Source organism: Diplotaxodon limnothrissa, linkage group LG18 (genome assembly GCF_057381915.1).
Source record: "Diplotaxodon limnothrissa isolate DT_005_m linkage group LG18, D_limnothrissa_male_GT1.1, whole genome shotgun sequence".
In the NCBI taxonomy this organism is placed as follows: domain Eukaryota; kingdom Metazoa; phylum Chordata; class Actinopteri; order Cichliformes; family Cichlidae; genus Diplotaxodon; species Diplotaxodon limnothrissa.
In genome coordinates this window covers 24,193,291-24,207,235 of record NC_140613.1, presented here as the reverse complement: position 1 = coordinate 24,207,235, position 13,945 = coordinate 24,193,291, and the positions used below count along the sequence as shown (strand labels likewise).

The 13,945-nt window shown below is 45.2% G+C and overlaps 1 protein-coding gene across 1 annotated transcript in view; it reads left to right on the top strand.

Moving 5' to 3' along the window:
* Positions 1–13,945, top strand: part of wls (Wnt ligand secretion mediator) — a 32,423-nt gene that overhangs the window by 10,844 nt on the left and 7,634 nt on the right. The window contains exon 6 of the mRNA XM_085377810.1: positions 2,395–2,563. Within this exon, the coding sequence (XP_085233936.1) occupies positions 2,395–2,563 (169 nt within the window). The remainder of the gene's footprint in view (positions 1–2,394; positions 2,564–13,945) is intronic.

Genomic DNA, 13,945 nt, shown 5'->3' with positions numbered 1-13,945 from the left:
GATCAGAGGGTGTTATTCATCAAGCGTCTGAGGAGGAATGGTATCTAGGAATGTTGGCATTTCGCACTTGGCTTTTTAACTACTGAAAATTCAATGAGGTGGTGTAAGCAAAACAATGTGGGAAACATGAGAAATCTTCATGGCTGTTTTTGTATATTCCAAAAACCTCCTCAAATATTTGTATTAATTCTATAACCAAGCCAAGTCGATGAAGGTTCAAGCAACACATGGAGGCAGTTGTGCTGCCCTGTGAACAAGTTGAAGTCATGCTCCGAGCCCAGTGTTTGTCTAACCCCCTGCCATGGAGAGAAGACAGATCAGTAAGAGGCAGCGTTCTGCGCCACAGGAAAAACCAGGCGAAGCGTGAAACACGTTACAAAATCTGCAAGCTAGCACTCAGCTGACACATGCTGCACACACGCATTTAGGAATGGGAACACACCCGCTACCGGGACACACACACAGTGTATCTCTCCTTCCCTCTGTGTTTTCCAGCTCAAGGCTCTTATTCCCAGATGACCAGCAGGCTCTCAGGAAGTGCGAATTGTACCCTATTTGTGGACAGTGGATGATTTTTTTCATGCTTTAAAAGCTTTACTAGAGTCTCCTGCCATACTAGCCCACATAGGTGTCAGAATGGTAAACCTCAGGCTTTCTCTAAAGTTGTGAGGAGGATGGATGTGAGGGGGAACACAGGATAATATGAAACATCTTTATTTTGTCATTGGAAACGTGCTGAAAATGTCAACTCCTCAGGAACGCAGCAGACATTTTGAGTTGCTACGGCAGAAAACAAATGATAATGTTGATGGTTGCTCACATCTATTGCCTGACATACTCAAATGCACTTAAGAAATAATTCATATTATTAGTTACACCTGTACTTTTCATGCTGTCCCATGTTAAGTAGGGGAAAAAAAGTCTGCCACTTCAGTTTCACAAACTTGACCCTAACCCTTTGACTTTTTTCACACATGCGGGCGTATGCAGGTCCCAGTTCTCCTGCCTGTGTCGATGGTGCCCTGGACACATTCCATACATACCGGTCTAATGTGGTTTCACTTTGTTCACTTTGCAGAACTTTCTGGCGTCAAATTGCTTAGAATGTGTATCAGATTACTTCTCTTGCCCACAGTGTTATCATAAAGTGTTTGTACCCATCTATCTTCTGTAGCTCTGTTTTGCCCTCTTATCTGTCTAGTTACAGTATTTGTTTTATCAGCTGGTCACATGCAGGGACCTGTTGCAATTTGCTAAAAAGATGAGCCTAATTTTTCTCTGTGGCGATTGTTCTCAGTTCACTGGACTCTAGATTTCATGAAACAGATATTCAAGGTCTAGCAGTAATGAGGCTGTTTAGGTAAAATACATGATTTAGAAACGCATAAGTCAAGCTTCTGTGGGAACATGCTGTGGTTCTAGCTGAATGGGTAAGTTAATCAATGTCCTGAAGTCTAGTAAGCCTGGTTAAGTAAATGCTCAGCCTAAAACAAAAAATGTATGTGTGTGTAACAGTTTTAGTCCAGATACAGAAGTTTATACTTTTTCTTTTTTTAAAGTTTTTTTTTAAAAGTAACAAATAATACTTGTTGGGATGTAACTTTATAAAAATAAAAACACACTTCAGGATGAGAATGTCTCACTATGATAAAGATGATCCAGATCACTTGGAACAGCCAACCTCAGAAGGCAGTAAATCCCACTGGGAGTCCTACTTCCCCAGTCTTTAATTCAAATTCAATGAAATGTTCAATGAAACTTCATTTATATGCCACCATATTCGATGCGTCAAATGAAAACCAGGCTAGTTCAAACTGTTTTTTTCCCCCTTCTTTCCTAAAAAATTCAAAATTTTTCAATAAACATGCAAAAAATAGATTAATTCAATCTTCTATTATATTAATTTTAACATGAAGATGTCAAACTGTGTCCATTCAAAAAAATCAACACAACAGGCTAAAGATGGAAACGACTCCAGCATGACTGCGGTGGAGAGGGGTGGGAGGTGCGGGAGGTGCAGCGGTTGATTGCTGACTGGGAAGGTCAGCAATCAACCGCTCATAGCCCAGAGGTTTGCGAGACAAGAATTTGGGTCAAAATGATGTTTATTTAATTTTTATACATTAGAAAGTGTTAAGTACAAAACACTCCCCCCCCCCCCCCACACACACACACACACACACACACACACACACACACATAGTTTTGAGAGAAATCTATAGACCGCGGAGTTTAGATAATAAACACTGGAAATATCGGAAAGTCCAGTTCTTAGCTGAAATAACCGGTTTACATCTTTTGGTGGCTTTTCCTACGCTGAGTCACATATTATTACATAAGTCATCAAAGTAGGTAATGTTGAATTTATGGTTGTTGTTTTTTTTGCTTTCCTAGGGTAATCTTGGCTCTAGGAATCTCCATGACATTCATCAACATCCCAGTGGAGTGGTTTTCTGTTGGCTTCAACTGGACATGGATGCTGCTTTTTGGAGACATCAGGCAGGGCATCTTCTACTCGATGCTGCTCTCCTTCTGGATCATCTTCTGCGGGGAGCACCTCATGGTACTGTACAAAGCTCCATTTACTTTGGTCTTGTGCATGGTTTTTCTGACTCGCTATTGATCTTACTTACAGTTTCTTAATCTCACTTTTATTTAAGTATCCTGAATTATGGTGTTTGAATGAAAGGATGATCGGGCTCGGATAAAAGCAAGGACTGCATGCATGCTCAGGAGAATGCCTCAGCTACTGCACACTGTCTTCTCTTTCTCACTCCAGCCCCCATATTGATATAGGAAAATGCAGAGCACCATGCACTTGCATGTGTAATCACAGAGGACTTGTGCAGATTATTGTTTCTTGATCCTACTCTATGCTTTCTCAGTGTAAAGGTGTATTTATTTTGAAGTACATCTTGCATCTCCATATTCATCACTTGCAAGACTTGACTCTTAATTTATATAATTTCCTTATTTCTCAGTTTAATTAAATAATAATATATTTTTTTGAGTGAGTGTTCATCTTAAAGAAGACCCTTAACAGCTAAACAGAGAACTGTTAACTGAAAGCTAGAGAACAAGCAAATCAGAATCAGAATCAGAAAGGGTTTTATTGCCAAATGTTGAGCAGGTTTACAACATTAGGAAATTGCTGCGGTGCTTCAGTGCAAACATACTGTCATAAAAATATAAAAATAAGAATAAGAATTAAAAGTGCTAAGTGGATAGATATATACATGAGTGCAGGTGGTGATCAGTGCCAAACATGGAATGATGCAGTGAACACAGCGTAGGGTCATGTGTTAGTGGTGGGAACAGTCATACGGTTATTGTTCATGTGTCCGACAGCAGAGGGGAAGAAACTGTTCTTATGGCGAGAGGTTCTGGTGCGAATGGACCGGAGCCTCCTGCCTGAGGGGAGCAGGTCAAACAGACTGTGTCCAGGGTGAGAAGGGTCAGCTGAGATCCGAGCTGCACGCCGCAGTGTCCTGGAGGTGTACAGGTCCTGCAGAGATGGGAGTCTGCAGCCAATCACCTTCTCAGCAGAGCGCACAACACGCTGCAGTCTCTGTTTGTCCCTGATAGTGGCTCCAGCGTACCACACGGTGATGGAGGAGGTGAGGATGGACTCGATGATTGCAGTGTAGAATTGCATCATCGTCCGTGTTGGCAGGTTGAATTTCTTCAGCTGCCTCAGGAAGTACATCCTCTGCTGGGCTTTCTTAATGACGGAAGTGATGGTGGGCTCCCACTTCAGGTCCTGGGTGATGGTGTTACCCAGGAAGCGGAATGAGTCCACAGAGAGGTGATGGGGGTGTCAGTCAGGATGATGGGGGGGAGTGGGGCTGTGTGCTTCCTGAAGTCCACAATAATCTCCACTGTCTTCTGGGCATTCAGCACCAGGTTGTTGTGGCTGCACCAGGACACCAGACGTTCAACCTCCCTCCTGTAGGCAGACTCATCCCCGTCCGAGATGAGTCCGATAACGGTGGTGTCATCTGCAAACTTGATTAGCTTGACAGACTGGTGGGTGGAGGTGCAGCAGTTGGTGTACAGGGAGAAGAGCAGAGGAGAAAGAACACAGCCCTGAGGGGAGCCGGTGCTGATGGTCCGGGAGTCCGAGACATTCTTTCCCAGCCTCACATGCTGTTTCCTGTCCGTCAGGAAGTCAGTGATCCACCGGCAGATGGGATCAGGCACATTCATCTGGGAAAGCTTGCCTCGGAGATGGTCTGGAAGGATGGTGTTGAAGGCAGAGCTGAAGTCCACAAACAGGATCCTGGCGTAGGTTCCTGGGGAGTCCAGATGCTGCAGGATGAAGTGTAGGGCCATGTTGATGGCGTCGTCTACAGACCTGTTGGCTCTGTATGCAAACTGCAGGGGGTCCAGGAGGGGGGCCGTGAGGGTCTTGAGATGGGAGAGAACTAGGCGCTCAAATGACTTCATGACCACAGATGTCAGAGCCACGGGTCTGTAGTCATTTAGTCCAGTGATCCTAGGTTTCTTGGGGACAGGGATTATGGTAGAGGACTTGAAGCAGGCAGGCACATGACATGCCTGCAGTGAGGAGTTGAAAATGCCAGAAAACACTGGGGCCAGCTCGTTTGCACAGTGTCTGAGGGTGGCAGGAGACACACCGTCTGGGCCGGGAGCTTTTCGAGCATTCAGACTCTTAAACTGCTTCCTCACATCTGCTTCATGAATATGAAGAGTTGTGGTGGGAGGAGGTGGTGTGAAATCCTCTTTTGTGTGGGGTGAGGAGGGGGGTGTTGCAGGTGAAGTGATTGAAGGTGGTGATGGCTCTATGGAGGGGGGAGAGGTGGGGGAATGAGTGTCCAAAGTGTCTCTATTGTTGGGGCCGTTGGAGGTGTGAAGGCTGCCTGATGGCTCGTCAAAACGGCAGTAAAAGTCGTTGAGGGTGTTGGCCAAGAGCAAGTCGTCAGTGGAGTGGGGGGTTTTAGGCTTGTAGTTTGTGATATTCCTAAAACCTTTCCACACAGAGGCCGAGTCATTCTCTGAGATCTGCTGCTGCATCTTCTCAGAGTGCTGATGTTTAGCAATGTCCACTTCTTTAGTGAACCTGTACTTGGCCTCTCTGTAGCAGTCCCTGTCTCCGCTTCTGAACGCCTTTCTCTTTTCCAGCCACAGCTTTTTGAGTTTAGGAGTAAACCAGGGTTTGTCATTGTTATAACTCACCCTGGTGCGTGATGGCACAATGCTGTCCTCACAGAAGTGGATATAGGAGGTGACAGTGTCCGTAAACTCGTCCAAGCTGTTAGAAGCAGCCTTCAGTGTGTCCCAGTCTGTAGACTCCAAACACGTGCGAAGCTCCTCCACAGCCTTGTTGCTCCACAGTTTTTTAGTCCTCACGACAGGTTTGGAGAGCTTCAGCCTCTGTCTGTACGCGGGGATTAGGTGGATCATGACGTGGTCAGAAAGTCCGAGTGAAGCGCGGGGCACCGCACGATAGGCCCCGCTGATCGTGCTGTAACAGTGGTCTAATGTCCTCTCCTCTCTGGTCGGGCATTTAATATACTGCTTGTATTTGGGAAGCTCATGGCTCAGATTGGCTTTGTTAAAGTCCCCAAGAGCAATGATGAGAGAGTCCGGGAATGTCCGCTCCATGTGCAGTATCTGCTCCGCGAGTGCGCACTGAGCTGCCTGCGCATCCGCATCTGACAGATGTGAAGAGTTCAATTCAGTGTTTCATTATATGCATATTTGTTTGGGTTTGTTTTCAGTAATGTCAAAAAAACCCACATGGTTCTCATGACTTAAAGCTTTGTTCTTTGAATAAGGACAATAAAACTTGAGTCTTGTCATGGGTTCATGTTAAAAACCTACACGTCACACTATAAAGTTTGGAAAAGTGGTTTTGCCCATTTTATCTTGTTGTCATTTTTGTCCAGGAAACACAGTTCTTTGAAACATTGGTTCTGGGCAGAGAAGAACTGAAGATGTGTGATCTCTGTGTACCAGCCATCAAAATCTTCCCTGAATTTTGCTGTCATCCCACAAAAGAATCGCAGGTCATTTTTATCTGACGTCTGTAATCTGGCCTGGATTGAGGCAGTCACGGAGATGATCAGACATCAGCTTTTTTTTTGGTCACCTGAACACAGTGACCATTGTCTTGATGAGCTCCATGTCTGCCTCAGACAGGTTCATCGTCTCTTTGTCCCGCCTCAACTCTCTGGACTGTAGCACAGCAGGCTTTTCTCCTGTTGGCTGGCTGGCTCTGCTCCACTTGTTTTCGTTGGCATGCTAAAGCCTCTGCAGCAATGTCACATCTCTACCTGACACACCTGAGCTTGTACGTGGTGTGGTTCCATGGCCTGTTCTTAAACCTGGTTGCTTGTTCTCAAGGTTTTGCTCTGTACAACCTGTTTATTCTGTTCATTATCTAATTTTGCTTTATGTTAATGTGTAAAAGTTCAAGACAGTTTTGCATGACAGCCGTGATCTGTGCTTGAGCTGATATGATTAACAATGTATGCACAATCACTGTATTTTTCAAATGGGTTTTATCAGATGTTAATAGAAGGGAACATCATATTTTAAAAGTCCCCTGTTGGATCAGAGACTGGTACATTTTACATGTGTGATGCAGATGTTCAGTTGCTCTTGTGAGATCAAAAGCTGACATTTATGGCACTTCATACATTTGAGGCTGTGTTTGTGTAGGGCTCATGTACTTCCCACCTTGTCATACAACAGTATTGTTCCTCCCATTGACAGATGACTTTGGTGAGACTACTAGAGAAGTTTTATCCCAGTACCCGCCCACTTTGCATAAACAAAGTGTGTGTGTGTGTGTGTGTGTGTGTGTATTAATTGCACTGTAACACGTAGAGACGCCAGCAAATCACTATACAATGCTAAAGTGTTTGATCATGTTGTTACAAATTTGAACGACAGATTCAGACTGTGTACATGAAGACTTTTCACACCAGGCATTTTGACTAATCAAAACAGAAAAAGATGGTCAGGTGACTACTAAATAATTGATGACTCTGCTGTCTTAAAAAATTCCATACATTAGACAGGTGTGCTTATTATGTTGCCAAACAACTTCCAAATCCTTGGTGTTGGTCTCTGCAGATATCACAGACTTTATTAATTACACTTGTCCTTTTCGTGCTATTACTCATCCAAGTATCTGCTGCACAAAAGTTTATTAGATCTCTCCCTGTCAACATCTAATAGACACACTTGGATGAGGGCGATCGTGGCTCAAGAGTTGGGAGTTCGCCTTGTAATCGGAAGGTTGCCGGTTCGAGCCCCGACTTGGACAGTCTCGGTCGTTGTGTCCTTGGGCAAGACACTTCACCCGTTGCCTACTGGTGGTGGTCAGAGGGCCCGGTGGCGCCAGTGTCCGGCAGCCTCGCCTCTGTCAGTGCGCCCCAGGGTGGCTGTGGCTACAATGTAGCTGCCATCACCAGTGTGTGAATGTATGCGTGAATGGGTGGATGACTGGATATGTAAAGCGCTTTGGGGTCCTTAGGGACTAGTAAAGCGCTATATAAATACAGGCCATTTACCATTTACCATTTACACCTTTTGGCATCATTTATAACCTCTGGTGTGTATTAACTCTGAACTCTTTCAGCTTGGTCAACTTGTGCTGAATATTAAACTTCAGTCCTTTCCCAATGCTTTCTTTCTGGATTCAAGTAGCTTACTACCGTCACTACTTGAAGACATTCACGTCGTCTCCTTAAAGCTCTTCTTGTGGCATGATACAGCAGGATCTCTTCATGTAAAGCAGCATGATGAGCCTTTTGGGTCCTTCTGCAGAGAAGTCTCAATATTATGATGGTGCCTGTTGATATTTTCATCTTCGTCTTAATCCTGGGTACAGTGTCTGGACAGAAGTATTGAGGAACACCTCTTAATCTTTGAATTCAGGTGTTTTCAGCTCAGTTGCCACAGTTGTATAAAATTAAGCACCTAGCCAGTCAGTCTGCCTTTACAAACATTTGTCAAAAATGGGTCATTCTAAAGTGCTCACTGAATTTGGGTGTGGTTATGTAATAGGATGCCAGTGTTGTAGCTCAATCTGTTTTTAATTTTTCCCTCCTTGACATTCAGTGATCAACTGTCAGTGGTATTATTGCACTTTAAGTGTTTAGGAACCATAAAGGTGCTAGAGTGGTTACAGTGTGAGGTTATGGAGTGCTGAGGCACAAGTTGTGTCGCCAAGTCACAAAACTATGCTGGATAACTGCACAGGTCCAAATATCCTCTAGAATTAATCTTTAATCTGAGTAATTTATCACAGTGCTATTTCAGTAGTTACGTCTAAAATTGTTTTACTGTTATGGCATGCATAGGTTCTTTCTCTTCAGCACCCTCTGCTGGTCATAGTGGAAATACTCACCAGCTTTTATTTTGGTGGGGTTTTTCTGTGTTCCTGTGGGTAGAGGAAACAGGAAGCTGGTCGCTTGTTAGCCTGCAGAATATGTTGTTGCTCTTTAAAACGTTTCTGCCTTGGAGAGTTATTGCTTGTGAGTATTAATGTACAACATGTTTACAAGTTTATTTGGTGCATTTCTATTACATAGATTTGTTTAGAAACCAGTTATTTCATGTGCTATGTTTATCTTTGAGGAAGCTAAACTCGCTAAGTTGTATTGTGATCAATACTGAGTCGCTGTTGATTACACATACTATATAACAGTATAGTTCATATCCTAGAAGTGTGTGTAAAGAGGAAAAGACATCTTGTGACATTTACTTTGTGTTTGTTTTTAGTTTTACGGGAAGAAAAGGATGTCAATCATTGAACTACTGACGAAGTAAAAAGCCTTAAACTTACTTCCGCCTCCAATGTTCATTGGAACCGTTAGCTGTCTGTCAAGTTGGGCAAAGGGACGCACAATAAGGACAGAACAGTAAAAAAGCAGCTTCTCAGCAGGCAGAGATAATCAAAGACAGCAACTTCGTCTGCCAGCACGTCTCATCTCTACTACTGCTTACGCTTGCCACACAGCAGCATTGTGGGATGGAGGACACACAAGTCACAAAAGAAATAACGCAGCTGTCGGCTCTAGAGACCAGGTCAGTGGCCTCTATACCATCGAGTGGATCATCAGCCAGTCGAGCCGCTGCTGCAGCTCGTGCTAAACTGGAGGCAGCTCGCGCACGAGCTGATTATGCCAAAATAGAGTCAGAAATGATGATTGAAAAGGCTCGCATAGAAGCCAAATTGAACACTTTACAGTATGAAAAGGAGGTAGCAGCAGCTATGGCTGAAGCCAGCATCCTTGAGGTTGCAGCAGAGGAGTCTGTCAAAACTGAAAGGAAACCAGCCTTTGAAGAGACTGCTGAAAGGACACGGCAGTATGTGGAGCAGCATCTACAGCCAACCGAGAGTGCTAAACCAGAGGAAGAGCATAGAGAGTCAACTGTTCATGAGCTGAAGCCCACGATTCAACCCAGGCAAAGCTTTGGTACTCCATATGTTGAATCTCACTTGTTCAAAATGAGAAACAAAGCCATTCCAACATCAGGGCTATCTCAGGAACCAAAGTCTGGTATTTATCCCCACTCAACACCGCACCCACCAGAGAGCACAAGGGAAAGGTCGCCTGATCGAGTCATACCTCAACTCCTACCAGATGGCGGTGCTCAGGTGGGTGATATAGCAAGGTACTTGGCACGGAGGGATCTTATTAATGCTGGTCTCACAAAGTTTGATGACTGCCCTGAAAATTACTGGGCGTGGAAATCCTCCTTTCTGAATGCAATCAGTGGACTAAAACTCAGCCCCAGTGAGGAGTTGGACCTCCTTATTAAATGGCTAGGGCACGACTCAGCACGGCATGTGAAAAGAATAAAGACAGTGCATGTCTGTCGTCCTGAAGTTGGACTGGACAAAGCCTGGGAGCGTTTGGAGGAATGTTTTGGCTCTCCAGAGATAATTGAAAAAACACTGTTCGACAGGCTTACAAACTTCCCAAAGGTCAGTAGCAAAGATCCTGTTAAGCTGAGAGAGCTTAGTGACCTGCTGCAAGAGGTTGAGGCAGCAAAATCTCCCAGGGCTAAGCTATCTTGACACTGCACGTGGTGTCGCTCCAATTGTGGACAAGTTACCACACAATATCCAGGAAAAGTGGCTCTCTCAGGGTTTTAGGTATAAAGTTGACCATAGTGTCATTTTTCCGCCATTTTCCTTTCTCTGTGACTTTGTCTGCAGAGAGGCACAAGCCCGCAATGATCCAGGCTTCAGGCTCTTAGCATCTACAACAGACCACTTTAGATCAGATACTACAGTGAGGAAGACCTATAAGGGTTTGGTCTCTGCTCACAAGACGGAAATATCACAGGGGAAAGCTGGCCAAGACAGCGTGAGAGAGCAAACCTGTGATGTGGAAAGGCAGTGCCCTATTCATAAAAAGCCACATCCCCTCAAGCGCTGCAGAGGGTTTCGCAATAAACCCATTGAGGAGCGTAAGACCTACCTCAAGGACAATGGTATCTGTTTTAGATGCTGTTCTTCCACTAGTCACATGGCCAAGAACTGTAGCACAACAATCAAGTGTACAGAATGTGAAAGCAGGAATCATATCTCTGCCCTTCATCCAGGACCACCTCCTGCAACTCTCTTTGGTCATGGCGGGGAGGGCACAGAAGAGACAACTCAGCCTGCTATAACATCGACTTGTACTGAAGTATGTGGAGAAGCGCAGAGAGGAAGATCCTGTTCTAAGATCTGCTTGGTAAAGGTTTTCCCAAAAGCGCAGCCAGAGCGAGTGACAAAGGCTTATGTCGTGCTCGATGATCAGAGTAATCGGTCACTTGCCAGGTCAGAGTTTTTTGATGTTTATGGCATAGAGGGGTCAGAGTCTCCATTCACACTTCGTACATGTGCGGGAACAACAGAAATGATGGGTAGAAGAGCTACAGGCTTTGTAGTGGAGTCACTAGACGGAGCCACATCAGTCACGCTGCCGACAATAATTGAATGTAATAACATTCCGAGTAACAGAGCTGAGATACCTACCCCTGAGGTGGCAGCAGAACATGCTCATCTAAGGCCAATAGCCCATCTCATCCCACCACTCGATCACAAAGCTGAGATCCTCCTTTTACTTGGACGTGACCTACTTAGTGTCCACAAAGCGAGGCAGCATAGAAACGGTCCTCACAATGCCCCATATGCACAGAAACTGGACCTGGGATGGGTCATCATTGGTGACGTCTGTTTAGGTGATGCTCATAAGCCTGCAGCTGTGGATGCCTATCACACTAATGTGCTTGAGAACAATCGCCCATCCTATTTCAGACCATGTCCAAATATGGTTCATATCAAAGAGAATTATGGGTCCAAGTCTGAGCGTAAAGCCTTCCCTACCACCGAAACACCTATAGTTAAGGCATGCACTCTTGGAAGCACCATCTTTGATACATCCGAGGACGATAACAAAATCGGCCTTTCTATTGAAGACAAACTGTTCCTAGAGGTCATGAAGAGAGAGATGTTCATAGATGACAGCAACAGCTGGGTGGCGCCACTTCCATTTAAGGGACCTCGCCAGTGGCTGCCCAACAATCGCGACCAGGCCGTCAAACGCTTATCCTCTCTTCAGCGCACCCTTGAAAAAAGGCCTGAAATGAAGAGGCATTTCTTTGCTTTCATGCAGAACATATTTGATCGTGACCATGCTGAACTGGCTCCTCCACTTGAGGTGGACAAGGAGTGCTGGTACTTACCTACGTTTGGGGTGTACCATCCTCAGAAGCCGGATCAGATCAGGGTTGTGTTTGACTCAAGTGCAAAGTGCCATGGCGTCTCTCTCAATGATGTTCTCCTCTCTGGACCTGACCTCAATAATAGCTTATTGGGAGTATTGTTGAGGTTCAGACGTGAAACTGTTGCAGTAACCGCTGACATTGAACAGATGTTTCACAGTTTCATTGTAAGAGAGGACCATCGAAACTATTTGCGCTTCCTCTGGCATGAAGACAACAATCCTGCCAATGACATCTGTGAGTATCAAATGAAGGTTCACGTGTTTGGCAACAGCCCCTCACCATCCGTAGCTATATACGGCCTTCGATGTGCAGCAGCTCATGGTGAAGAGGAATTCGGATCAGATGCACGACGCTTCATTAAGAGGGAGTTCTACGTTGACGATGCGCTTATGTCAAGGCCCACAGCCAGTGAATCTATTGATCTAATGAAGAGAGCACAGGAAATGCTTGCCACATCTAACCTTCGCCTGCATAAAATAGCATCAAACAGCTCTGAGGTTCTTGATGCGTTTTCTCCAGATGACCGTGCAAAGGGGCTTAAAGAGCTAAATCTGGAGACTGATGTGACACCTACACAGCGAAGTCTTGGTCTGATATGGGACCTAAAGAAAGACGCCTTTACCTTTCGAGTAGCAGAGACAGTGAAGCCCTTTACAAAGAGAGGTGTCTTAGCTACAATCAATGGTCTTTTTGATCCCTTAGGATTTGCTTCACCGGTTACAATCCAGGGAAAGATGCTGCTGAGAGAACTTTCAAGTGAGGCCCTAGACTGGGACACTCCACTGCCTAGAGAAAGGGAGGCCGAGTGGGATACATGGAAAGAATCTCTTGTCGATCTCAAGAATGTACATATTCCAAGGACCTACGCTTCTGCTACGATGTCAACAGCAATCAGAAAAGAGTTACACATCTTTTCAGATGCCTCCACTAAAGCCATTGCAGCAGTTGCTTTCCTAAAGACCACTGGCGAAAATCAGAACCATCAGGTGGGCTTCGTTCTAGGGAAAGCAAAATTGGCCCCACAATCTGCTCATACAATTCCAAGACTGGAATTGGGAGCTGCTGTTTTAGCTGCAGAGCTTGCTGAAGTCATCACAAGTGAACTGGACCTAAATCTTGAGGCAGTTGAATTCTACACACAGTCGTGTGGTTTTAGGCTATATAAGCAACCAGACGAAGAGGTTCTATGTATATGTTGGCAACAGGGTGCAGCGAATCAGGAGGATTTCAGGACCAAAACAATGGCACTATGTCCCTACGAGCTCTAACCCTGCTGACATAGGCACACGCTCGGTGCCTGCCGCCATGCTTGGTGACAGTGCCTGGCTTAAAGGACCTGCCTTCTTGTTACAAGCTAGTGTTACAAGAGAAGCTGAAACCTATGACCTTGTGGACCCCGAGTTGGATGATGAAATACGCAGCTTTGTCACTCACACGAGTAATGATGGGTCTCTGCTTGGATCGCAAAGGTTCAGACGTTTTTCCTCTTTGAAGAAACTCCTCAAGGCCCTTAGTTTGCTCATTCATATTGCAAAGGTCTTCAAGAGCAAAGATGAAGGTCCCTCTTGCAGTTCATGGCATCATTGCAAACAGTCTCGCACAGCAGAGGAACTGACAAAGGCTGAGATTGTCATCATCAAAAGTGTGCAGAAGGAAATGTTTGAGGAGGAACTTGCCTGTATTGCTAATGGTAAAGACATACCAAAACACAGCTCTTTACAAAAACTCAATCCCTACTGTGATGATGAAGGACTCTTGAGGATAGGTGGAAGGCTCAAACACGCCAACATCGACTACAAGGAGAAACATCCTCTCATTATTCCAGGTGGTAGCCATGTTGCCAAGTTGATAGTAGAACACCATCACCAGCGAGTAATGCATCAGGGACGGGTGTTCACAGAAGGTGCAGTCCGTACTGCTGGATATTGGATTACAGGAGCAAGGAGGCTAATCAAACAGATTATCCACAACTGTATCACCTGCAACAGACTTAGGAAGAAAGCAACTGAGCAAAGAATGGCAGATCTGCCTTCTGATCGTATCAGCACCGAACCTCCTTTCACCTTCGTGGGTTTGGATGTATTTGGCCCTTGGTCTGTGGTCACAAGGCGCACAAGAGGAGGCCAGGCAAATAGCAGAAGGTGGGCTGTTCTTTTTACGTGTCTTAGCACACGTGCTGTGCACATTG